Source organism: Aptenodytes forsteri, unplaced genomic scaffold (genome assembly GCF_000699145.1).
Source record: "Aptenodytes forsteri isolate BGI_AS27 unplaced genomic scaffold, ASM69914v1 Scaffold307, whole genome shotgun sequence".
Taxonomy (NCBI): Eukaryota; Metazoa; Chordata; class Aves; order Sphenisciformes; family Spheniscidae; genus Aptenodytes; species Aptenodytes forsteri.
Genome location: NW_008795303.1, coordinates 1,522,149 through 1,550,091, shown reverse-complemented (window position 1 = coordinate 1,550,091; position 27,943 = coordinate 1,522,149). Strand labels below are relative to the sequence as shown.

Below are 27,943 nucleotides of genomic sequence, written 5' to 3'. Positions count from 1 at the left end.
ATATCAAGAAATCTGACACGTTGCTAGACTAATAAACTTGTTATTTCAAAAATCAACCTCTCACCTCTCATCACAACTGTAACATCTTTAGTAATGAATATATAAATGTACATCATTGTAAGCAGACCATTTAGCACAGATACAGTACTATGACTATCTGCAGGTATGCAAACTTGCATCTTTATTACCTGCCCTGAGTACACATATCACAGCAGTCAGTGAAACCACCGCATCCAAGATACTGCTGCTAAAATTGCAGACCTGGGCTTGATCATATATATTATGCCACCTGCAAGCTGCTTAGCAAAAGCAACCCATGCAACACAGTAGCACGTGTAAAGTGCTACACAAGTTTATTAGAAGCAATAGAGAAAAATCTTGTAATTTTGAAAAGCGGAACTCATTTGAGCTTAGTAATGAGAAACTCCCAAGACCTCTCCCTATGACACTGGGCCAAAACAAAGGTATGTGCAAGTCAGATGCCTCTTACCTACCCACAAGCACAATCAGTTCATGTAGCAGGTAGAAGACTGTGCTACAATTCACGAGAATTAGTTGAATATGCCCTAAAACTGTTTTTTAGTGTCATCTATTCAGTGACTAAATATGGAAGGAAATGGAGAAGTCTAAACTGCCAATATAAGAAGAAACCTTTATTTTCAGAGGCTGGAAGTACTCTGCAGGACTGTCATGATGGCAGTGCTTAGTGCTGGTACTAGTGCCATTAACTAAAAGCAGTCAATGCTCAATTTTACTGGCTTGCTTACCAGCCTAAACAAACTTAGCCAGCTGGCCACACTCAGGTAGCATTTGCTTATCCTTCAACTGCAACGAAGTTCTTATCCTCTGTATCATGCCAATGCACCCATACTGCTTCAAGGGTGACATATAGTGACCTATACTATCAAACCTCTGTATTACTAAGCCAGTTTCAGGCAGAGTCAGCTCTGATAGGAGGACAACTGGGGAGTGTAATGCAAGGAGAGAGTGGGGCCCTGCACAGTTTCAGCAAGAGGCCACTATGGCATTTTAGCTATACCTCAGAGGTCCTCCTAGCTCCAAAGCAGACCCTAAGAGCTAACCACTTGATTGCCCGTTCTTTTTGGTGGGACACTGATGTCAACAGTTAATTCACCGGACCAGGTTCAGCAACAGATGGAGAGCAGCCATCAGTGTTCGTGCCACAATGCACAGACACTAAAAAAAAAATGAAGGGGCTGAAAAAGCACACTAAGTGTCCAAACTGCACACGCCAAGTTCTGGCAGAGCTGGCAACAAGCCACAATCAATAATCCTCATCAATGCAGAGACAGTTCCCAAAAAAGCCTTTTTTGTCCCCCCATATTGAAAAGTTTATCAGCTGCACCTAGCATTACAGATCCAGTTAAGTGCTATGGTGAGGCATATAGATTCTCTCAGAACTTTGCCGCAGAAAACAATGTAAAAATGAGTGGTCCTGCACAAGTTAGCCCAACACTAATTAAATGTGTCACAGAGGTACCTTGCTTTCTAATAACGCTATCATGCAGGTATTTCCATTACTGAAGATACTCCAGCTCCTCACTGTCCCACATGATGAAAAGTCTCAAATGGCACAGGTAAAGGCCAGTTAAAAATAAAGTTACAATTCCAACAGAAGTGTTGAGAAAGGATGCTAAAATCAACGATTAAAGGTCTGCTATTTAAAGGTCTACTACAGGTTTTGGGAGATCGGGTTTATTTGGTTGTAGTGGTGGGGTTGTTAATGGGCTTGAGAAAAAAAAAAAATCTCTACAGTGAGCTAACCTAAAATCCAGATACTGTGGAAACAAACACTATCTTCACCCTATTCACTACGGATATTTTTCCCTTTTAAAAATACTAGTTCACTGTTACTGTAACTTATTTTGGAACTACACATTTATTTCTAAAAGCATTTGTATCAAGTTTAAAATCAAAAGTTATAGCACAAAGCTTACAAAGCAAGACTACGATGAACATCATTGTTAAGCATTAAAACCTGACAAGAAAAGGGCTGTGAACTGACTGCTATAAACACACATTTAAAATTTGTACGTAAAAAGTGTATCTTGTGGATCTGGACAACTGGCATTAGTAGTTTCCACAGTATCAATATGTACAAAGTCTTCTAATTAAATGAAGTTTTCAAGTAGACTGCAATAATATGCAAAAGTACAACTATAAAATAAAAAAAAATTTAATCACAATTTATGCTTCAGCTTATTATTTGTAAATGACTTCACAATGTCTTCCTTTAGAATTATTTTTAAAGCTCTTCATCTTCACAGAAAGAAAAAGCCTATTTCTATTTTGCAGCTATAAATGCGTCTCAATTAATAAATGCAAAGAAATGGTGAATAATGTATTTTAAAATTTGGACCAGCAGATTCTTAAAATTTGGACCAGCATATTCATTACTCTATAAATTCTCATTACTCAAAAGGTCAAGCGACAATGTTTAGTAGGTTTTGTATGTACTTTCAAATTTAAAATATGCAAAAATAGTATTAATATTTTGTAAAACTATCATCTTAATTTATTTTAAATGAACATCCGGAAGCTTCCAAGAGATATATATTGACAGTTAATACAGTTTAGTAAGATTTTTTTTTTTAAAGAAATATTCTAAGTTTCAGTCTTGTTTAAAAGCAGATATTCTGGTTAAGTAAGATTACAAACTGTTTCAGTCTGCATATATGGTGCAAGCACTAATTATTAAGAATGTACTTTTCTAGACTTCACAGGAACAGTTTTTAGCAGTGACAATATTTTAAGTCACAAAAGTGAACCAAGAATATTTACATATACAGACTTGCAATAAATTAGTAGAACACCAACCACATTATTCATTAATCTTTTGTCAGGCGTCAACAAGAACAATGAATATTTACAAATACAGACTTGCAATAAATTAGTAGAACACCAACCACATTATTCATTAATCTTTTGTCAGGTACGTCAACAAGAACTTACCAATTTTAAGCTCTATATCATTTCACTGCATGCAATTACAGTCCCAACTTCTCTGAATAGATAGTCCCTCAAAAAGAATGCCAAATACCTTCTGAACAGAAAATTCCTCTTTTGTATCAGATAATTTCTAGAGCATCACCTTTCCCTGCCTTTTCATTTCTCTTAACTTGCACATCATACTTTTCTCCCACAGGTAGTCAAAACAATAAAATAAAGACACACGTTGGGGAAAAAAACCCAGCTGTTTGGAAGCAAAATACGTAAGATTTTTTTATTTCCTAATACTGTTTACTCCTTTTTACCAGTAGTTGTCACTAATTAATAGTGCTTGAGTAACATGTACAGTCCCAAAGAAAAAGAAATTTTACATTACAGAAGCCTTTTTCCTTCAGATCCCTACCTCCCATGTTTATTGCTCCACGAGGACCCATATCACCCATTCTCATTTCCTGTTCTCTCTGAAAGTAAACATAGTTTTCATGGTCAACCTATCATTCTTAGAACTTAAAACATTCCCATTTACTCAATGAAAATAAAAATTTTCAAGTTTCAAAAGTTTCCATTGATTACAAAAATGTACAAGGAATAAAGTTAACTATACTCCCGTTTTTATAAAATCAAATGGAATAAGTTCAATATAACAATGCTGTATATTTTTGCATAATGCTAAAGGTTAAATATCTTAAGTTTAATTTATCAGATGCAGCAGTCTAAAGTTCCCAAACAGTTATGTGATCAACTGCAAATGAATCCATCTTCAGTGTTTTTCATTAATAAGCAGCAGTATATTTACATTTTAACTGTAAATAAAGAGGTCTTATGACACTATTGCCTAAAGGCCGTGGTTCAATAATACAGTCAATCTGGATTCACAACTCAAAAATGCTTGTGTTGACTGGAAACCAAGCTCTGATGTGTTATATTATGGTATATGAACTCAATCTGCCAGTTCATTTTTGTTCAAATAGTTTTGACTTAACTTGGGGGTGGTACATTTTTTGATAAATTATATCATGCTATTACCATGTCAGTTCAGATACTGACCATCCTTTTGAAATGAGCATAAAAATGTAGTATCAACATGAACTATATAACATGCATTTATACTAAATAGACAAATAACATGCCAAATTGATCCAGATTCAATTGATGCTCAGTCGTCCAACAGCAAAAGAGTCCTGACATTACTGATCATGAACCACAGCCTGCTGTGAAACAATACTCAAGCAACAGTACCCAGAGTGGCAAAAATCATCACTTAGGGGAAAACACAGTACAGCTATCACAGATAATTCCAAGGGATTTTAGTATTACTGTTTACATCAAAAGGATGAAATAGAAACAAATTCACAGTTCAAAATGAAAACTAATGAAACTTACTACAAAAATTTCTCATGAATTTTCTGCAAGAATGTTAATGTATATTCCACTCTTGAGTGAACACACTGAGAACAAGCATATGCAAAAACATTTACCTGATTCTGAAAATCATTCCACTTATGATTTAAGAGCGTAAGTTCAGATGCACAATTCCATATACTAGGCAACTGAATCAGTCTTGCTAAAAGCAACCTTTAAACTGAAATATTAATCAAATCAAAATACATTCATAGTATTTTTATGGTTTCACAAAACTCCTTTTCGTTCAATCATGTTTGGGATGCCAAACATGAGTCTTCTATCTTCACACACTTAAAGCAGCAGACACCAATATTTGACAGAACAGAGTCAATAGTTTTGTAAAAATATCCCAGTATGGGAAATATCATGCGGTACGTGACAAAAGGCTGTCAGGTCCATATCTTTGTTTCTAGTAACTCATATTAACCTAGAAAATGAACTTAACATAAGACCATTATACACTATTTTCAAAAGAATATGGCTTAGTGTGGAGAGGAAAAGTAAGGCGTTGTAACTAAAAGACAAGGCAGTTTTAAGGTCCAGCTATGAAAGGCCCTTGATAAACACTAAGCATGACCTCTTCTTCTGACCCTAGAACCCACGTTAAACCTTTGTAACAGAACATGCAACTACTTTGTCAGACCTTTCACAGTACTGTCAACTGACGTTTTAAGTAAAATCAGCAACCCTATTAGGATCAATCATACCCACAAAATGATACCAATGAGTTAGTCACAAAATCAGCATACAACCTTGTTGATATTAGTCTGCTTTTTACACCTCAGCCCTGACATGAAGAAGCGGAAGGAAAAGTGTTGTATCATCCCTAATGTCAATCCCTAGCCCAACACGGTAGAAAAACACCATGGCTATCAGTTTACATCAATCAGACTATGCATGCACACATGACTGAGTATGTGTATGTGTGAAAGCAGGACAAGCCAAACAGCTGTGAGATGCTCTTTAGCTACAAGGGAAAGTACCAGATTTTTAATTACTGCACATACTTACTTGATGCATCTCAGGTTCAACTGCAAGCTGGTGTTTGTTTGGGTTTTTTTAATGTGAAGTGTGCCATATAAGGCAGGGCTGAGTACAATAGCAGCTAGATAAGGATGTTAATTACAGAGTTATAAAGCTGTACTAGTTACTAGAACTTAACTCATTTTCTTTGCAATGGATAGAAGCATTGGCAAGCTAAAACATACACTTTTTTTAAAAAGCATACTACACTTTCTCCTAGCAATAAGCCACTTTTTTCTCAGCTTGAAATGCTACCAGTCTTCAGTTAACAATAAGTACAACAAAAGAGAGGGGTAGAACCTATGATTTTTATGTTTTCTTAGTCTAGTCTAACCTTTGTAACAAAAACATGAAGTTATTATTTGCCATTTTTGAGCTTTAACTTTGGTGTTGAATTATTACCATATAAAAAACATTTCAGCTATAGACTCAAGATCCATAAATGTGCCTTATGATCTCTGCTGCCTGTTAATCTATCAACATGTACAAGAATTTTGTAACAAAAACATGAAGTTATTATTTGCCATTTTGTAGCTTTAACTTTGGTGTTGAATTATTACCATATAAAAAACATTTCAGCTATAGACTCAAGATCCATAAATGTGCCTTATGATCTCTGCTGCCTGTTAATCTATCAACATGCCTACAAGAATTATTATTATTCCTACTGTTGCGTGTTCACAACTTATCATGTTCTTTTGAATTTTCAGCACAGGGAAATTCTTCTATATGGTTAACACAGAATTAGCAAATTTAAGATAAATCCCCTGTCAGAGAAAATACTCAATTTCAAATTTTAACTGACAGCATATATCATTAATGTAATTAAATGTTTGACATATTAACTATGAAAACATGTACTTAGATAATTTGCCAAAACCTGTATTTGCAGAAGTCCAGATGATAAAAATTCAGTCCTATCCCACACAAATCATGTCCTAGACAGCTATTTACTATGTGAGCATAAACAAGTTATTGCAGGTAAGCTAGGTCAACTATTCCATGGGTTTTGCCCAAAATAAGAGACAAAGGAATACCAACAGGCAGTTATGACAGAGTAGCTGAACCAGTGCTGGTTGATATGCCAGCCCACCCAAGAGCTTCGTTCTTCAATACTCAAGCCCTTTGCAGAACACAACAATGATAGCGTTATCTTCTCAGAGCTTCTTTTCCTCACTATGTGACTGCCCATTCTTCTGTTGAGTAGCAGCCTGCTTCAGCCCCTTCCCTGAAGCCACCCATAACTACCCACAACAGGGAGTTAAAATTGAGCAGCAAGCAAGAAGGGCTAAACTTTTACTAGAAAAATATGTAGGGAGGCGATTAAGAACCTCTGAAGTCACCCGGTACCTGGGAAAACAACTTAAACTGGAAGAGAATGATAAAAATGGATGATATGCAATTATAGGGGGAAAAGAAACCATAAGAGAAAGAACATGTAGTAAAGTGTAATTTAAGCTTTGGGACGATTTAAAAAAAACAAAACAAAAACAAAAAACAAAGGGAAGCAAACAAAGAATAATATCCTATTGCAAAAGGATAATTCTTTACACAACTCAAAAGAATGCTTTCCAAATGACTTCCGTTGCAGGATTCTTGTAAAATACTTCAGAACTCACTAATGCAAAAAAACCTCAAGAAGGTCTGATCATCTGAGTAATTTGCTTTTAGAAAAACTGCTATGATGGCAACTATAGCATTATACTTGCTTACTACTTTAGACACAAGCATTAAAAATGAGATTTCCACACAATTCCAACTCCTTTTAATATCAACTGTAAAAACTAGATCTACACAAAATATTGAATACCCCTAGTTTTCAAATTACATATATATTGTACATTTAATATACTATGGATTCTCCCCTTTTTACAAGTATTAGAAACAAGATTTCTTGAGCATTTGAGGTTTATCATGCGCAACGTTCTTACACCTCAATCGCTATTGATACCAGTAGTCTAAGTATACAGAGAACTGCCAAGATGATTCTTCTGTTTTTTTAAAATATATATTTTTAAATTTACTCTATAAAACAATGAAACTAACTGTTTTGAAAAGACACCTAAGAATTGATACAGGAGAATGTATCGGATGCAATTCCCTTTTCACACTGAAAATAAAAACACAAGTAGTTATAAAACTGGGGTTTTTTAACTGACAAACCAATACTACTTTTCTTCCCTGGAAACAGACCTTGCAATTGCAGCAGCCCAAAGAAAATTAAAGATCTTGTCTCCGAATGATGCAGTATTCATGGTAGCAAAACTGTCAAAAAATTGAATTAAATATGGCATGGAATATTTTAGAAAAGCAAAAAGCAAGATATCAACAGAAATATTAAGACGACAGATCATACAGTTTTCTTCAAGTGTTTGCAGCCAGGAGATGAACTCCCAGTTAATGCAGGACTCTTCACTCACCTTTCAGCTAAGGAATGGTGACCAAAATCACACTAAGACACAGCATCAAAAAAATGCCTTAACAAAAAAACAAACAAACAAACAAACAACACTTACCCCATAAACTTAAACTTGCACATTAAAATCAGTAACTTAATTAGCACTTTATCTAGGTTGTGTGTGTAGAGCAAAATGTAATTCACAGTGCTGTTGATTCTCACCTGTTTTCATTAACACGGAAACTGTATTCTATTCTCTAGCAGACTTTATATTTGTCAAAATAGGTAGGATGTTTCTGTACCTTTTACTAGAATTCATTAGTCCCTTCTAGAGTGGTTTATTTCATTAAGTTTTGTCTAGAAAAGAAAAATTATTTCCGAAGGCCTCTCCAGGAGGCATAAGTCCTTTAAACCTTACACAAAATCGTAATTTACTGAAAGACGCTTATATTTTAAAGACATAAATCATACAAGTAGTTAACATTACTAGTTTGGCAGTCAAAACTAGAATTTGGGGGATACTTTGGGTTGTGCATTGTCTTTTCCTCAGAATATTCTACTATTTCAATCCAATGACTAGCTCCCTGGAAGTTAACTCCTCCTGCCAGCAAGGAGTTAAAGTAATAAAAGCCTTCTCTTCTACCCACCCCTCTTGTCACTTTCCCTCTTTGGTCTATCCATCAATTAAGATCTATGTGCAAGATCTGAATAGTTCATTTTATTCCATCACATGCAGTAATAGTAAAGAATTTTAAATGAAAAATACTGATGTTCTTTCAAAATCCAAGATTTCTGCGTGTTCCTGAGCACTGCAACCTAAATCCAGAGCTAATCCCTCCTCTGAGTTGGGCGTCATACTAGATGATTCCAGAGATCTCTTCCAGCCTAAAATACTCAAGAATTCTACGAACTGAATGATAGCTCCCACCCAGGAGTTTGGAAAAAAGTAAGCTCTCTTACCTCACACAAAATTACACAAGCAAATACATTAAACTAGGTAACAACTAAAGTAAATGTAGCTATAAAACATGTAGCATACAGGAAACTACACAGCCCTATTTTTAAATAAGAAGTCTAATGAAAAGAATTTTCATTAGGTTTAATAGCTGTCAACAGGACTTTGTCTTTGAGAAAAACATTCTAACAGGGCTAGAGCAGATAGTTAAAGCCAATTTCCTCCTTGATGACTCAAGTCATGAATAGAGTCAATGGAGATGACTAAGTTATACCATTAAAAAAATTATACATTAAAAAACTTATCACATCAGTAAAAACAGGAATACAAACTGCATGAAATATATGCAGATACATGTATTCCAGTAAATGCTACAAGTTGGAAAAACATTCCTAATGGTAGTAACAATGATAATGATAGCTGTTGACAAAAAAAATTTCCCTTATGGAAAAAAGATTTATTATTAGTCCAGTGCATTTCTTAAATATTTCCATCATTTCAATAATATTGTAAAGGAAGTACCAATGTTATTAAAATAGGGGAATTTCTTTTAAAACTAATTAATAGCAAAAGTATAGGAATGTATTTGGGAAAAACCTCTGCTTTCTGCTTTTTGTTTTGGGAAGATTGTTTTGGGAACAAACAAGAAAGGTCTTCAACTTCTGTGGGGCCTTCCCTCATTTCCCTTCTACATCTTTTGGAGAGCACTCAGTTGCTGAGGGTAGTCCTCAGCATCTAAACCCCACAGAAAAAAAAACAAATGCAGTTAAAACAAGCCAAAAATATTTACTACTCTAAGCTGAAGTTATTCTTTAAAAATACAAAAGTATTTTACCTCAAACAATGTTTTAAAATCACAGATGTTTTGTAATAAAAAATAACACTAAATTTATATTAATGTGCAAGACAGCTACCACAGCATATTAAAAAGTCAGTCAATATACCTTGTAACATATACTAGTATATTTTACACAGAATTAATAAAGAATTGGGTAGGATAGTGCTCCATTACACAACTTCATTAACTAAGTACTGAAAAGGCTCTCAGTGTGTATCACCTAACACACATTAACACTGGAAAAGATAGATACGGATTGCAGTTTTTGTGTGAGAGAACACACAAACTCAACACTTCTATCTTACAGATTTAGAAGAAACTGTTTTCAAAAAGAAAGTTACATTCTCTCAAATTAACGTGTTTTTTTTTTTTCATTCCAGTGATTTCTGATCTTTACAAAATGGAAGACAGTTTATGATCTTCCTTTGTTTATGTAAAACTAGCTTCTACTTTCCAAAACATGCAAGATGTTCAGAGTTTTTTGGGAGAGTACAGTGTTAAGTAACTGTGATCCTCCCAGTATGCTTTGGTTTTTTAAGTCATCCTGCTACAGCTGGATGCAAAACTCAATCTGAAGAAAAGTTGACTTGCTTTCAACACGTCAATCACATGATGTGAGGATGTGATGTCAGATGTACACTGACAGTTTTGGAAATGAAAGCAGTTTAATTGCACTAATATTACTCACATTACAAAGACATTTAAGGGACACTTCACTAACCAGCAACATTTAATAATTCCCTGAAAGAAAACACTATTTAATACAGAAGAGACAGCCACTAGGCTAATCTAAAAGAGGTAAGCCCACAGACCACCTGGAGGCCCCTCAAATTTGTGAGCATCAAGGAGACTGAAAGATCCCAGAAATTGCAACACATTTTTATGAAACACTATAATGTAAATCTCATTCTATGCGTTAGCACTCAAAAAGACTGCTATCTATAGCAGCTGCAAAGTCTTAGTAATGCAATCTGATTACAAGTATTGAAAACATTCAAGAATGAAAAATCATTACATTACTATTATTCTCAAAAGATATTGCTGCAAGTAATCTTTTTTTTTTAAGACTAGTTTCAACATGACTTGTAAGATTTTAAGTTTTCCTCAAAATCAAAGTCAAAGGACAGCTGAGTACATTAATATACTTGCTGTTCTTGCATCTTGGCCAAGAAAAATTGTATTTCATACTTTCCAAAGACAACTGCTGTTTATAAGAGGCAGCAGTTCACATGTTCTTCTTTCCTTTGTAATGCAGAAGAACCATTACCTTATCTACAAGATTTTACTTACATTTCAGGTGTCCTTTTCTCTTATTGGATTTTTTTTTAAATCCAAAATGTTCTAGTTAATTCCACCTCTAAGAAAGCAAACCTGTGACATCCTGTAGAACATGAGTATATACTTACACAATCAAAAAGTAAAACTGGATCAAAAAATGTGTTTTCTTTTTATAAAACGTGGACCAAAACACCACCATTGAAAGAGAAAAGTAAATTTAATTTTCACAACACAAAAGACTCCCAAACACTCCTGCTATTCATTAACCTCCATATGGCACACTGGGCTTGTTCCAGCCTGGAAATGTTTCAGCTACTACTTCAAAATTAGCAAAGGGAAAACTAAAAAATCTTGTAGAAAAATACTGATGCAAGAAGGCAAGTTAAGAGCTGGTTGAAGTTCCTTCAAGAAAAAGTCAATTGAAAATGGCTAATACCTTAGAGTGAAACCTGTCTGCAGTAAAGAGTCCCTATCAGTAAACTGTTAAAATACTGTCAAAAAAATTTTTTTTTTTTTTCAAAATTTAAGTTTGGGGTAGAAAGTAAACTAGATGAGGAAAACAGTCCAAAATACTTGCAACTGCTATACAATGGAGACATTTCCTCACTCCTATATCATGAGAAGCAGAAAATAACCACTGCTCTGAACTATAGGAATAAGGCAAACAAACTAGAAAAGACAAATGAAATTCAAAATTATGTGAAAAAAATGTGAATAATCATTACTGGTTTTCATCTCAGAACAAGGGAACAAAAGAATACTTACTGTCTGAGCCAGAAAAGGTAGTAGTATAAACCTTTTTGTTTGTTTGTTTTCGGAAAGACATTCATGAATAGGCACTTTATCATGGAGACGACTGACAATTCAGTCACTGATTTGGATGCAAAGATATTAATTCATCTTCAATATTAAAAACTGGTCATCACTACCACAGAAGTTGTCTACATGCCTATAGAGACTTTTCTGAATGTCTTTATCTAGTGACCTTAGACACTAAACTTGAGAATTGCAATCTTTTACAGAAAATATCCGAAGGTCTCAATAACTTGAATAAAAGGATGAATAAATATAATTTCATTAAAAAGCTTATGTGCTTTTTAAAGACCTTTTATCACATAAGCTACTGCAGCTTCATTTTATACAGAACTCTATCAGAATGCTCTATTACAGGCCAAAAATTCAAATGACAATTTAATTTGTTAACAAAAAGAAAATAGTCTAAAATAAGCCAAGATTTACCACAGAACCTACTCTGTTTATTATAGAACTTTTCTCCATATTGAGATTTCTTTCCTGCTTAATTATTTTGTCTTGTAGTTACTTGCTGCTTCTCTGAATTTTAATACTGCATTTAAAACATTGCATTAATATATCATTATTTCCTGAGGTTTTTTCCCACCTCTCCCACTTCCATTTGTTATAATACCATAAAATATTGTATATACAACATCTACAGAATAAAACTGACTAAAAAGGTTCCTCATTTTCTCACAACCTGTGGAAAATGTTATTCCCCAGCCAAAAGATTAATGTATACAGAAGGCAAAATCTGGCCCAAACAAACTGCATATAAACAGTAGCTAGGAATAAAACGCAAAGATTTTAATCTCATGCCTCTATTCAATCATCTTTACATCATCCATTCAGGTAAAGGAAAATCCTACCATGTCCCTTCACTGTCTATGGCTATACAGATGAAGCACTCTCTGAGGGTATAACTGCAAAGACAGATTTTTTTTTTCCAAATGCCATCGTTGTTGACCAGACCACTTGAGAGAAAACAGAAAAAGAGACATTCTGTCAAAATTTCCCCTTGATCTAACAACTAACACTCACAAGGAAGGTAAAATTCTGCTTCTCAAATATTTTAAGATAAAATTCAGAAGTAATTTTTCACAAGACAAAGGTGCTTAGAGAAGGTAACCACTTTAACAGACCTGAAAATCCTTTAAAAAAAAAAAAGGGATAGATAGATAGATAGATAGATATTAACTCTCTTGATAGCAGCTTCCTCATTACAACATTCTGTCAATTAATTTGGTTCTGCCAAAGTTAAGAGTCACTTTAGATCCATGGAACCAATATATAAACACACTTCTCCTAATTTCTATTAGCTTCATTTTTTGAATGACAGTAATGAAATTAAAAACATAAATTAAATACAGTTCAACAGCTGAGCATAATGCAAATATTTTTTTCATTTGTAATCAATTTAAGGCACTTAACTGTTTACTCACCTGAAGAACTACTTTCTGAAAGCAATATCCACCATATCACCAAGTTCATAATTGATACATCTAATATAATTACATTACATTCACAATATATTCACATCTTCAGAGACATACTAGAGAATTTTATGCTACAGCTTAGAATTATTCTGGTTTTATTTTAGCTAAAGAAATGGCATGAGAGTAGGTAAGTATCAAAACAGACATCCATGGGAGCATGAAGGATACCTTACTTTCACAGAACAAGTTGCAAATGATTTAAGATGCACTCCACAATTCACCCTGGTAGGTGCAAAGTTGAAGGGCTGTTTAACTGGTAACGAAGTCTGAGCTAACTGTACCATCATGCAGAAATAGACTAAAATATTTAACTGAAAATTGGATACTATAAAACAATGTTGCATTTTAGGTTTCCCAAATGTTAAGTTTTCCTTGCACAGGAAACAAATCTATGCAAATATTAAGAGAGAGTGAACACTGGACTGATTCAAAACAATTTTCCCCAACTGCAAGATCAAGGATGAGATGAAGGCAAAGTCATCAAAGTTTACTTAGAAGAAAAATTAACCATCCAAGAATATCCTTTATCATGAAGTGTTTATGCAAAAATCTAACTACTTCTTAATTGGAATGTTGAATATAACATTGCAAAATCAACTTAAAACACTTTAAAAGCAGCACTAGTTACAGCCACGGTACACTAAATATGACTCTTTGCCAGACTTCTGTATTAACAATTTTTCCTCACCAAGTAGATATTATATATGCTGACTAAATTGTAACAACAACAAAAAAAAGTCCAATTGTAGTTGCTATCCCATAATTGATCTGAGTTACCAAGTTATTAGAATATGCAAGTATTTGCCAAAAGGAAGCTGAAAGCCAAAGTTTTTCATCACTACAAAGAGGTCCTGTAGGAGAAACTTCTAACAAACATATGCAGTCTTTTATACATGTTATGAAAGTTGCTTACAATCAGAATAGTCCAATGTTTAAGATTTCCCCAACAAAGTTCTGGCTTGTCCACACATACACCACTTAAACATATAAAACATGAATAAAGAAGCATCAATGAAACTTCCTGGCATGAAAACAGGCTCCACAGTTTTCCAGCTCTCCATAGTTTTCCAGCTAGTACTTTTATACAACCTGGAGGCCATTTACTATGAAACAGGAGCAAGATGAGGTAGACTTGAATGAAGACACTTATGATTTGAATAAACAGAGTACTGACTGAGGAAAACAATATACATTGTAACAGGCAATTCTAGTATTTTAATCAAAAGTTTAAGAAACTGGTCATCTGAACAAATCCAAATGGATTAAGAAAAATTGCTTTCTAGTTAAATCCCCTGACTCAAGTCCACACACAGTAACTCTGAAGCTACAGTGTCTCCTTTCATCAAAAGATATCCAAGAAAAACTACTATTTTATTTATGTACTATAGACCCAAAGGTCAGAATCATGTTAGGAACACAACAGACATCACAATGAATAGGGACAAACAAGAATAGTTGGTTCTTACCTAAAGAACATACAAGTTCTCCTATAGATAAACAAATGTTTAGTAATTCAGAAAGGGCAGGGGGAACGAACACAAAGACTCCATAAGTAAATCAAATTTTAAAAGGATTATAAAAACCTGCACTATATACAGAAGAGAAACAAAGCTTGACGAACCTAATTTTGACATTGTCTTTTTCAGATCTTTTGTATTCATACATTTAGAAGAGACACCAGCTAACCTGCCACAAGTATATCAACAAAACTGCATTCAGCAACACTAGTAAAAGCAGTATGCTTCATGTCATGTACACAACAAAACTAAACACAACTACTCTTTCATCCTACACAATGCTAAGCTTACATTAATGAGCCATTAGCCACTGTAGGAAATCATAATGGGGACAGACTTTTTAGTAGGGCCCGTTGCGACAGGACAAGGGGGAATGGTTTTAAACTAAAAGAGGGTAGATTCAGACTAGATAAGGAAAAAAAATTTACTATGAGGGTGGTGAAACACTGGCACAGGTTGCCCAGAGAGGCGGTAGATGCCCCGTCCCTGGAAACATTCAAGGTCAGGTTGGACGGGGCTCTGAGCAACCTGATCTAGTTGAAGATGTCCCTGCCCACGGCAGGGGAGGGGCTGGACTAGGTGACCTTTAAAGGTCCCTTCCAACCCAAACCATTCTATGATTCTATGCTAATGTTCGGGAAAAACATCTTTAAATGGTAAACCTTAAATATATTTTATTGATTCTTTAAATGTTAGTTTCTATTAACCAAGGTATTAAATTCCCCATCTGAACAGTTACAAAACAGCTCTACAGAAACTCATCTTTTTTTCCAAAAAACACTACTTATTAAAAATGCTAATTCATCTAATAGTAACACCTAATCTCTGGAAAATTAAAACGGAACCTAAAGAAAGACTTGATGGAAGACAGAAATATCAAACTTAAATTCCATATTCCTCATGGAAGATTTAATAAGCCAAAACAAGCATTAGCTCTGGTACTGAGATAAACCTACTTGATGCCTACACTACAGAAAGGCAGCTTGTGAAATATTCATGAGAAAAACCCTAAACATTTTAATTAAAAAATACCATTTAGCCTGGCATCAAAAGACAGGCAACCTCACTAAGACAAGTTAATTTCTATGTCCCAGTTTACTGCATTACCACTATTAAAATTTTCCACTCCGTGAGAGCTACTGAAGCAAAACGTTAGAGGCTAAGCAGAAGGTCAGAGGCTTACTGCTCACACTAAGAAAAAAACTACTCAGAAGGCACTGCCTCTTGAGAGAGAAACCAAATCTATAAATAAGTTTTCCTCACACTAAGCAACTGATCCATTAACAGGTTTCCTCACATCAAAAATACTATTTCTACAGACTCACTTCTTGCTTCTTGGGTGTTTTATTCTTTCTTTAAATACAGACCCTTTTAATAAAGACAAACTTTTCTAAGCAGAGGAACTTATTTTGGCTGCAAGTCTCAAAGCCACCAAGTAAGATCTCAGGATTTAGACAGGTGGATGAGTCCAAAATAGATACCAAGTAGACAACTGAAACTGAAAGTTAATTTCTTCTTAGTCTGGGTAAATACGTGTACAAACTCCAAGTCAAACTTAACTCCAGTAGCTGAGGAAGAAAAAATGAACATTATTAAGGCAAACATTAATTTTAGCTTCTTCAAAATATGTAGGGCATTTATCAATCAAAAACAGTAACAAAGGATTTTTCTAAAATAAATAATTTTTTATAAAAGCCTCATTCTTACTTGTCAGAAAATGGAAAATTGAAGAACTTAGTATTTGTGGAACTTAAGTTAGGTAAGTAGATTTTTTTTCCTAAAAATGTGAGCAGTAACAATTTTCAGAAGTTATATTAAAAATATGGAACATAGACTTATTACATCTGCTCTTTAATAGATTTTTTTTTCATATTTATCTGTAGAATCCATGAAATAGGAGAAGCTAAGTACGCAAATGGAGTATTCTATAAACAAGCACACCAGATGCATTTGAAGTCTTTCCATTAATAATTGAACAAAAATGGCATCTGCTAAATCTGAGGCCTCATGAAACGCTAAGACTGGCAAAGATTGAAGTAATTTTGCCATTGCATATGAAGTATCTTTAGAAAAGTGTTCTTTTAGTTTCTTGATCCATTAGTCTTACTGAAAGAAAATTAAGTCATAAACAATAACAGACAATCTAAAAAACACGGACAAAAAATTCTTTATCAATTACTGTAGAAGAGAAGAAACTTAGGAATGCTTACAAAGTACTGCTGCAACACCTAAATTTGTACTGCAGATTTATGCACTTTTGACAGCACATTAAGGGACAAAAATTACTTATGAATGGTCACTTGTTCTGTTTGTAAGTTCACATGAAGTAAGTATAATGTTCTAAAGCATTTTGTGCAAACATTAGAAGATGATGGCAGAGTAAAAGATTTTAGTCTCCTAAATGTCTATAACACCAATTAACACAAGGAAAACTTATCACATTACCCTAAATATTCATAGTTCACACACACTGAAATATGAAGTCATAAATTAAATGTAACATTTTAATGATTATTTGCTTCATTACTGAAAAATTACCTTAGTAGCATACTTGATATACATAAAAACATAATCTAGAAAGTCAATTATGAACCATCCTAAAATGGTCATGAAATAAATACTTACAACCAAAAAGTACGTATTCCACAAATAAATAGCTTTGGTTTATGTATACAAACACACAATATGCTACAAGAAGATGGCTGAAGTCCTGCATTGATTTTTATGCAATGTCTTTTCACACTAAAAGCAGATATGACAGTTAAAACAGTTTTGATATCTGGCGGTGTAATTAAAGGCTGAAAATAACTGATTTAGTTTCTGAAAATAATACAATGTGAGTATTTTAAGGCCTACTAAGGAATTATTATTCTTGCCTAAAGCATCAAATTTAGTATCTAAAACACCATTTGAGGAACAGAAGAAATGCAAGATTTATGCATCTGTCTACTGATACATATCACTGCAATCCTGCAAAAATAAAAAAATTAGTGCTACTACCAAAACTAAGACCACCCACAAAAACACAAACTGTGTATTTATAAACTGCTTGCTCAAAGGCCTAGCTTATGTTGCTTTATGCATAGGAAGAAACTTGATCACTGAAGTAAAACCACTGCCAAGAAAGCAGGAATGTTTTGTCAGGTTGGGGTTGTTTGGTTTTTTTTTTTCCCCTCCAGTTCTACATTTAATGATCTGCCCTTCTCCAAGCTAGTTTTACCTTAAAAGGCTTTTAAGGTGTCAAACATGAACTACTTCTTCCATAAGTATGTGTGCTGGATTGCAATAAGGAGGTAATTCATCTCTCCCAACCAAACTCTGCAAAAGAGCTTTTATAAAGCAGCTTAGCTTTATAGCAGTTTGTTAAGAAACAGAGACTATATTCATACCACCTCACAAAACTTCGCCATCATCAGCTTCATTAAGTACACTAGGCTGTCAAGATAAAATAACCAAATTTATTAGTAGTAGAAAACAGATCAAATTTGAAAAGATCCTTGGAAATTTTTATTTATTTATTATTGAAATTCTGCCTTAGCTTAGTTTTGAGTAACGTGAGAAACAATTCTGCATTCAGTGAAAATTCAAACTTCTTACATAACTGGGGCTTTTGAGGATAATGGAATCAGAAGACAGAAAAAAAAAAATTCAGTTCTAGTCATTTAAGAGCCAAGAAGTGCAAAAAACTATTCATGACTTACAGAACTCCAAGGAAAACTAACTGATAGTCTTCTTTCAAAAATGTCTACTACTAAACTTGCAAGTGAATGTAGAAGTGAGGGATAAGGTATACCTCAGTAGGCTCAAAATAACAAAAGAAATGAGAAGCTACATTTATAAACCGCTCCAAAGAAGGATAAAATTCTTAGTACAAGACTAAATAGTTTTTTTTTCTCCCAATCAACTTTCTGGCATTCCTGAAGCTATGAACTTTGTTGTTGTTTTGGGATGTGCTTTTTTACTCCCTTGCTCTCATCTGTCTTACAGCTTTTGATCCAAGTCCACTACAATCTCTGCTGTTGAGGCAATCTCCACTGCTTTAGTGGCTGCCACTTTATGCCAATACTTACACAACATACTTGAGCAGCAGAGCTTCTGTGTAAGAAAAATTAAAAGGAAAGCAAAACATCTAGAAATAATTCTTGAAAAGACTAGGAGATAAAAAAAGTTAAGTACTTAATATACAGTCTTACACAAAAGAACAGTAAGCATTCAGAAGTTGAAACTGATGAACTCACAAGAAACAGGTCCTTACATATGCAAGTAACACTTGAAAAAGGGGGATTTTCCTTGGAGGGAAGAAGACAAGGACACCCAAAAGTCTCAACTCGCTCTTTAAACCATCAGTAAGAGCAGCTGTAAGCCAGTATCACAGCTATTGTTTCATTAAGTACAATACCCACCTGACACTGTTTTGCAGTGTTACTACAAAATTAAATCTGTGCACCATAAAACTAAGACTACAACTCCTACATATTTTGGCCTCTTTTGTAGACACATGAAAACTATTTTAAAACATTAAATCCAAATCACTCTCTTTTCACTGTTCTAAGTTGGTGACATGAATAAAAGTAGTTCCTGGAACTGGAATTATTTGGTAAAAAGGCTCTGATGGAGATTTAACAATGTAAATCTATGTAAGCCATTCACAATAGGATAGTAACCATTGCGGTTCGAATAATTAATGTATTACTAGCCCTTAGAAGTACTATTTTTTTTTTTAAATATTTGTGCTGCTGAAAAATAAAATATTGCTTCCAATTCACCATCAGCAAGCTCCTCTTTTAGCAACCAATATGTATGCAAAATAAAAATTAGCAAAATATTACAGGAAAACAAGTTTCCCGATTAAGTTATCATGAAATTAGTATGCATATATATTGAGCTGTAACAGCAGATTTCAACTAACCGACTTTTAGAAAGCAAGGGAAAAACCCTAACCAATATGAAAGTGTTTATCAATAACTTATCTACTAGAGATCACAGAACTAGAGTAATAAATTGTTTAGGTATCACTAGGCTGCCCATTAGATTAACAATCAATGCACTTAAATTTTTAACATATAACATCACCATGAACAAGAATGCTTCAGGAAGAGAAATCCCCACACCGAAAATATTTTTATCATCTGTAACTAAACCGAGTAACTGGTAACTGCATTAAACTTGATTACAAGATGTTTTTCAAAAGCAGTCATACTGAAAAATCAAAGTTTAACAAGTTAGGGAAAAGATACAGAAAGAAACTTTAAACAGGAAAGCCTAATACTGCAGCCTTATATGAGAGGTTCCAATTCTGGTTGTCATTGCACTTACCATTTATGTCCTTCTTTTATACTGAACAGTAAAAAGTGATAGGATATAAGTGAAGGAAGCTTACTTTTCAAAGCTTTTAAGAAACAAAAACAAGGATTAGAAACTTATTTTATTTTCCTTCTAAATACATGGTTGGCAGAAGACTTTAATAAGTTATAAGGATTATGCCAAAAGAGTTTATCAAGACCTGATATGGTAAAAAAAACTATCGACCAGTATCATAAAATGCAATTTTCACCAAGAGGCAACTTTTAAACTCTTAAAACAGAGAATAACTTTTTTCAGTGTATGTACAATGGTAATCTGACACTAGAAGTAATTACCAGATGGAGTCTGTTCACAGTAAACAAGTATTAGTAAGAATAAATTAAAAAAAATTTAGTTGTATAAGAAATTCTAATAAATTGAAAAAAGATGCAATGTATCATTTTGCAATCTCCAGAAACCGTCTACAATTCTTCTCTGCTGCAAAATGCAAAGGCTTTTTCAAACTCCCATTCAGACTATACAACTTAAGTACAGTTATCTAAAGACATGTTATAATGAACGCCTACAAAATGATAGGCCATGCTTAGAGTTACATAGCTGCCCTTATTAAAAACAGTTGCTAAAGAAAGTACATACAACACTTCCAATTTTGTTTCAATTCTTCCTCTTTTAAAAGGACATTAGAAGTAAAACATAAGTCAACACATGACCAGAAGACTAAAGAATAGTCTGAAGGCTAGAGAAAACATTTTTTTAAATTATTGTATATGCCACTTCAACTTCTCATGATATTAAAAAACCACCACCTGTACTATATATTCCTTAATATAACTGATAACACTTTTGGTAGGGTTGTCACTGCACTGCTACATCTATGTATTCTTGCAGTGTATTAATTAGTTCCAGATGAACACACAATTCCAGTAACGCAACTCAGTGGGAAAGCTACACTCTTCCAAAGCATTCTTCCACCTTTACCTTTCCCCCAAAAAAATTTCATCGTATAAAAGTCGCAAAAATTATGCATAGTGATTGAAGTGCTTTCCATTTGAACCACTCCTCTTCCCTTCTTACGCTACATTTTTGCCATGTCCAGCACACCAACTTGAACAATTTCTATTCACACAGACTTCAGAATTTAAAGATGCAGATAAGCACGAGGATGGCCAAACTGTGGCAAGCAATTCAAGCACAGAGGCTAAGTAACATTGTTGCAAGAACATCAGCAGAGGTTGCTGTGGCCAACATTACCTAGTTTTCCCAGCACCCCAAGCTGCAGGATTACAGGCCACCACAATGTCCTAACAGCAATGGAATCTGAGGGAGCTACTGCCATCTCAAGCCTGTGGGTTGGCTCCCCAACTTCCCCCTCCTGCAGCGAGTAGCATGGGTCTCTCAGATCAGCCACAGGAGGATTTTGACAGGTAGCTTATAGGGTCAGAAAGTTGCGCCACCCCAAAAGATGCTACATGAAGATATTAAGGTGAAATGAAATTTTGTATTTGGCACTACAGAAGTCACAATCAATAAGTGCTCTTTCTAAATTACATCAGACAATTGTTATGTGCTATTTCACAAAGTATGTTTAATATGTGGGAACACACTAAAGGACATTATGAGTTTTGAATTCTTGATCTTCATCACCCCAAACAAATGCTGAAAGCAGTTTTCTTTTACAGTGTGAGCACATATGGAAATAAATGATCGATTGTTTTCTGCTGCAAATTCTCAAAACCCAATCAGAAAAATTAACTGATAGCAACATCAAAGGAACAATTTTGCTTCCTCCCCATCTTTACTAAAAACACTAAGGGGCAGAGGATGGGAAAAAAGATGTCCTGCTGAGAGCAGGAAACCTTTTATTTTCTAACTTCTTTTAGGATGTCTCAGAACATACTGAATATATTCTTCTCAATCCTACAGAAAATGTTATGGTATAGAATGTAAAATAGGTATTTCTTCCACAAAACACAAAATCAGAAAGTAGCTGAGAAACCAGCAGTTTGGTTTCTTATTTATGTATCAAGTTGTACCTGTGTAAAGGGGAGCAAAATTCCCTCCTGCAGACTACAGTTGTTATAACGTGGAAGAGCATTGTGCAGATCGCTTATTCATTGCTTCCTCACTAAGAATAGCTGCAACAGCAAAATGTATCCTTCTCACATGAAATAAAGCATTCACAATACAGGTTGCATTCATTTAACTGCTTTGGTTGGTTGAAAAAAAAAATCATACCCTTGACCAAAACAGATCATCATGAAAATTTAGAAACTGACTCTCCTGATACCACCATTTTGCTAGTCCTGCAGGATGAATCTTCAGAGGGAGAACACACCTACATTACTAATATAAATAATGTAGAAATTATAGCAGAGGACCATTTTTTTTCCACCTTTATAATCTTTCGGTCTCCTTTAGTAAAGATTTTAAGGTTTTCCTCGTCTAGTTTTACCGTAGGATCAAAGGGGAAAGTGATATTAGGCTCCATATGAAGTTAACACTGCCCATTTTGTTTCTGAAGTATATTATTCTTAATAAGTTAAGCACAAACCAAAACAAGCAATTCAGACAAGCTTAACAGCCTGAACTGGTTTAAAATTTAAACCTTCAGTCAAACTAGTGCATCATCTTTTGGAAACATCATTTATTCCTATGACCTCCCACTTAGAAAAATTCTATTATTTTATTGGAAAAATTCATTTCCTGAATAAAAAAGGCAAATTATTATCTGAACACCTTCACTTAACTGAAATGTAACATCACCAGCTTGTAGGAAAAATAACAGTGATGCCATCGTACAAGAGAATAACTACACTACTAAATTCGTACCACTCCGCTCATGAGAACAATGGAATACTGAAGGAAAAACAGTAAACAAGAAGGCAGCAGCCCAATAGCTAGTATATAAAAATATTAAAATAAAAAAAAGTCTTTTACAATTTGGACTTTCATCATGGAATTTTACTTACATTGTCCATGAAGTTTGGCTTAAATCCTCCCTCCTGCTGTCGTCGTAATTCCTCCTGTTCCCTCTGACGTAGCATCTCTTCTTCGCGACGTCGATGTTCTTCTTCATGTCTAGAATATTTGTCAAAAACTATGTCAACTTAGACTCTTGACCTGTTCAGGCTTGTACTCAGTCTCAGGAGATAATTTCAAGCTTCAGGCTTGTACTCAGTCTCAGGAAAAAAGATCAAGCATTATTTAATTTTTTATATAGTGTAAGGCACTAACCTACTCCCACCTGATGGGTCTGAATATTATTGAAGTTTTGTGTTCGTTTTTTTTTTAAACTGGAATACAGGTAATTACAATACCAGTACATTCTATACCTGTTCTTCCGGCTACATATTGGTAAGCAGGTTAAAATACTCCAGTTTTTAACAAGTCACTATGGATTAAAACATTTCAATACTGCCAAAAGACATTTTTAACTCTGCGAGGTGTTTGTGTTTTGTTCTTTTTTCTCATCTACATTTCTTGTGATATTTAACATAAAAAAATATAAAATCAATCAACATGATGATACTATGTCTGTTTTCTTAAATTTTAGCAGAGGCATGAAAGCAAGTATTTGTATGAATCAGATCTTAAAGGAAAAATTGTTTGCAACATACCAGAATATCAAGTGAAAACACCCCCAAAAATCTCATGTCAGACTGTACATTTGCAATGCTACTATTCCACATGCAGATCACCTGCCCATAAATCTTAGAAGCATGTTCATATCTATTACAGCTATGCTTCAGTCACAAGGTTAAATAAATCATATGGAACTAAAAAAATTATGTTAAGACATTTCTACACTATTTAGAAAGCTCAGAAATTTAGAACAGAACTAGTAGAGCTGAAATAAATGAAAAAATTCAAGAAACACTTGAAACCACTCTTCTGTATTAGCATAAGTGATCACTTTTCTGTTCAAGAACATTAACAGAGACTTCACACATGCTTTTGAAAAGCAACTTTTTTAGCAGCAGAAACATTTTTATTTGATATCAAAAGCAAGCTCTACAAGCTAGAGTATATAAATTCATGCAGGCCTACAGCAGCTGCATGCCACACCTTTGCGCAGTAGAAGACAAAATACCTCAATTGTATCTGCTTGCGTTTTTGAAGTTCTTGATTTCGAAGTTCTTCCAAACGCCTCAATTCTTCTTGACGTCGCATGAGATCTAACAGGATTAAAAATGCAATAAAGATAAAAGCTGCCAATCAGCAATGTGACAACACAAAAAATTGCTATTACTGTCAGATTACAGTTCTAATATTCAAGTTTTAAAGAATTTTCTCAATGCATTTAACTAGTTTCTTCCCATAAAGCTAAGTCCACTATATGAAAAAACACACTGGATCCATGGCTCACAGAAACACAAAAAGGTACGGGACTGGCAAAGCCTCCAAAGCGAGTTATGGAAACAGAAATCTGAAGTCCTCAAACAATGAAAAGGAGAAAAAAAACTCTCAATCACTTAAATCACATCCTGGTTTTACATCTAGGGCAAGGCATCAATTTTCTCACAATGCTGTGTACTGCTAACTTCAGACTAGCAAGAAAACTAGTGCCATATATATGGGCCTATGCTCTCCACTACCTATTGCAGACCACTGCATGGCACACATCAGAAAAAAGTGGTATGAACTTCAGGTGCATGTAATCTGAGCCTCCACAGAGACTGCTTATAGCAACTTACAAATGACTAATCTTTAACACTACCAGAAAGGAACAGCTGTATCCTCTTAAAAAGCACATAAAATGCTCTTAAAAAGCAGGGCCCAACTAACAGTAATTACTTTTGCAGTACTATTTTCTGACCAGTCATATTACTGATTTTTGCCTGGAAATGTATGCGTTCTTCAATGAATATTAATTCTACCTTTCGTTAGAAAAACATTGTTTGCCTTTTCTATCTTCATAGGATATTGGCCACATGGCATTATTTACAGACACTATGAGGAACATTCCACTATTACATGCCTTTTAATATTCCACACATTTCTCTATGCATTTCTTCACTATTCTAATGAAAGCATCTTTTTAGCTATGCAAACTACTTTCCTCAAACTTGTATCAGCATATATTATTACAACTTAACCTTTTAGATATTCAAAACCAACTACAATAACCAGTACATTTCACCAAAATATCATGTATGTTTTCTTTTCTAACAGAGAAGATTATCAGATTTTTACTCTCACAGCATCCTTATTGACATTAGAGGTCCGTTCTCAAGCACACTTTGCAGGCTTGCTTTTCCAATCTCTTCTGCAAAATTAACATATTTCACACTTCAGCAGAATATGATTACATTGAAGATTCCCTCAAATCACAAAGTCTGAGGGCTGCTTATTTCCAACAGTGCTTTCCGTAGCAGGCTTGGCCACTGTTATCCTGATACTCAGGGAGCACCACAAGCACACTTTTTCTTTTTTTAGATAACCTTTAGATTATTTCAGAGTACAAGTGCACTTTTTTCTTTTAAAATTAACCTTTAGGTTTTTTCAGGGTATTACTGAGATCAAGAACTGACCCATTCTATGCTCAATGTTGTCCACTGTTGGAAAAGTTGTTTCCTTGTCAGTTCTTTGTTCTTTCAAATTTGTGTAGCATTCCCTTTTTCTTGTGTTAATACACTAGCACAGGATTTCCTACTTTCTCTCTACCACTAATTGCTACAAATTTATCATTTACTGCCCTTCATTCTTAAAGCGTAGAGTCCTACTTTTCCCAGTGTCCTCTTAAATTTTTTTTCACAACATAGTTCTGATTACTGCCTTTCCCGAAACTGTTAGTATTTTGAAGTTCAACATACCAATTTATGATCCAGTACCATTTCACAATGGCAGAATATTGGCACAAAGCCTTACTAGCCAGATGAAAACATAGATCTAGAAGTTCAGGCTGTGCACAGAGCCATTCATATTAAAAGATCTACAATGATGGTAATTCTGGACTGATGTGTGTTGGACACAGGCCCTTTCTCTGAATAGAAAAAAACTGCACTAAAACAGCTGTGAAAGAAAAAAAAGACAGAAAGCGTTATTATTAGCTTCTGCACTTTCTTGTGCTTAAAAAAGGGCAAGGTCTTAATTTTATCCTCAACCTGCAGAGCAGAGAGCAGAAGCCGAAAGTGTACTCTCACCTCAGAAGTTACTCCTACAAGCAGGAATATCAAGTCCAAAAAGATTTTAAAGTTGTTTTAAGCTACTGATTTTTCAGGTTCTAAAAATGGAGAACAAATGCCCAGCTTCCCTATAACTGATAAAGAATGAAGCTTCTGGTTAAATTCAGTCACGTTTTCCAGTATTTTCATAAACTATTTAACCACCATTATGAGTGAATATTTACAAAAGTCTGAAGCATACCACCAATATGTAGATCAGAAACATCATGCCGATTTACTTACACATGGAAACACATATTCTGCTCTACAAATTACTCCTGACTCAATCTGTCAAAACATGACAGTTAAAACTGAAAAATTACACATATCAAAAGAATGATGTCTACCTTCAGTATTAATACCACACCACGAAAACCTGAGTACTTAAGCCAACATAATTAAGTCCTACTAGCTCTCATAAAGCAGCAATTTCTACAAAACCTTCACCTGCAGAAGTATATGGACTCTAGTAACCTCACCCTTCCCATCTTCTTTTTAGCTCCTGACAATTAATATACTGTATTTCGTATTTCAGAATAACTATTTCAATACACCTTTAAATCTGTTAACTAAAAATACAAAAATACTAATTCTAGGTTTGGATGCCTCGAAAGTTTCATTGCATCTTTCTTAAAAACCCTGTGATGCAATCTCATTAATATAATTAATATTCTTGGCATGGTCTGAACTTATACCCAGAGACACTGTTCAGACCAGCAAGATTTAGAAGCAGCTAATGTCTGAAAATAAATACAAGAGAAAAAAAACCCACCTTATTTTCATACACACTGAAGCTGGAGAGTTGATGAGATTAAAACAGAAGGAATGTTTACTAACCCCTAGAGTTTGGCAAATTAAACATCCATAGGTGCATAGAGAAGTACTCACCAAAGAGAAGTACTCTGTTAACCAAACAGGGAAGGAAGAAACCCTCTTCCTACACTAACAAAAAGCAGGTTTCCTCACTGGAATATTAGCACCACAAGCATTCATATTCTAGTGGCTCTTTAACAGAAAGAGTAATTCTTTTCCTTTTGCATATAAAAGTGGAGCTTAATAGATATTCAAAAACGGAGTATTTTTTCCTTCACAGTGTCCTTAAAAGAAACCCTAATATCCACAAAACATACCTAAGCTGTTCTCCCATGGCCACTGTCGTCTTATCTCAGTTTAAAACATAATTAAGGCATGACAATTTAGGAAAAAGTAATCCCTAACCTTCCCGTCAAGTATAGGCAACAGGTGGATAAATTCTAAAAAAAACTATGAGAGTTCAAAACCAGACCATTAGCACTGTCAAATATTAACAATTAGCTAATGGTAAACTTATCCACCCTGTATTTTCAGCATGGAACCATCTTTATCAATATCAAAGTCAAATATATACACAAAATTAAAAATACGTGTCTAATTGAAAAGGGGGGGCTGTACTGTGTATTATAGGCATTGTTGGGTGTCACCAAAGTTAAGTCAGCCTACACCCTGCGTCAAAACTGCTTCCATAAAGAAAAAAAGACAGGTCATTGTCATAGGAGACTCCCTTCTGAAAGGAACAAAAGGCCCAATATGCAGACCAGACCCACTTCTTCGGGAAGCCTGCTGCCTCCCTGAGGCCCAGGTTAAAGATGTGAAGAGAAAGCTTCCTACCCTGGTATGGCCCTCAGATTATTATCCATTATTGATTTTTCAGGTAGGCAGCAATGAAGTTGCAACAAGAAGTCTGAGGGCAATCAAGAGAGACTTCAGGGCCTTGGGACGACTGGTTAAGGGATCAGGAGCACAAGTAGTGTTCTCCTCTATC

The 27,943-nt window shown here is 34.5% G+C and overlaps 1 protein-coding gene across 1 annotated transcript in view; it reads right to left on the bottom strand.

Moving 5' to 3' along the window:
• Window positions 1-27,943, bottom strand: part of PSPC1 (paraspeckle component 1) — a 43,030-nt gene that overhangs the window by 5,092 nt on the left and 9,995 nt on the right. Inside the window, exons 5-7 of the mRNA XM_009279370.1 lie at window positions 24,069-24,153; window positions 22,948-23,056; window positions 3,374-3,431 (exon numbers count right to left, since the gene is read on the bottom strand). Of these exons, the coding sequence (XP_009277645.1) occupies window positions 3,374-3,431; window positions 22,948-23,056; window positions 24,069-24,153 (252 nt within the window). The remainder of the gene's footprint in view (window positions 1-3,373; window positions 3,432-22,947; window positions 23,057-24,068; window positions 24,154-27,943) is intronic.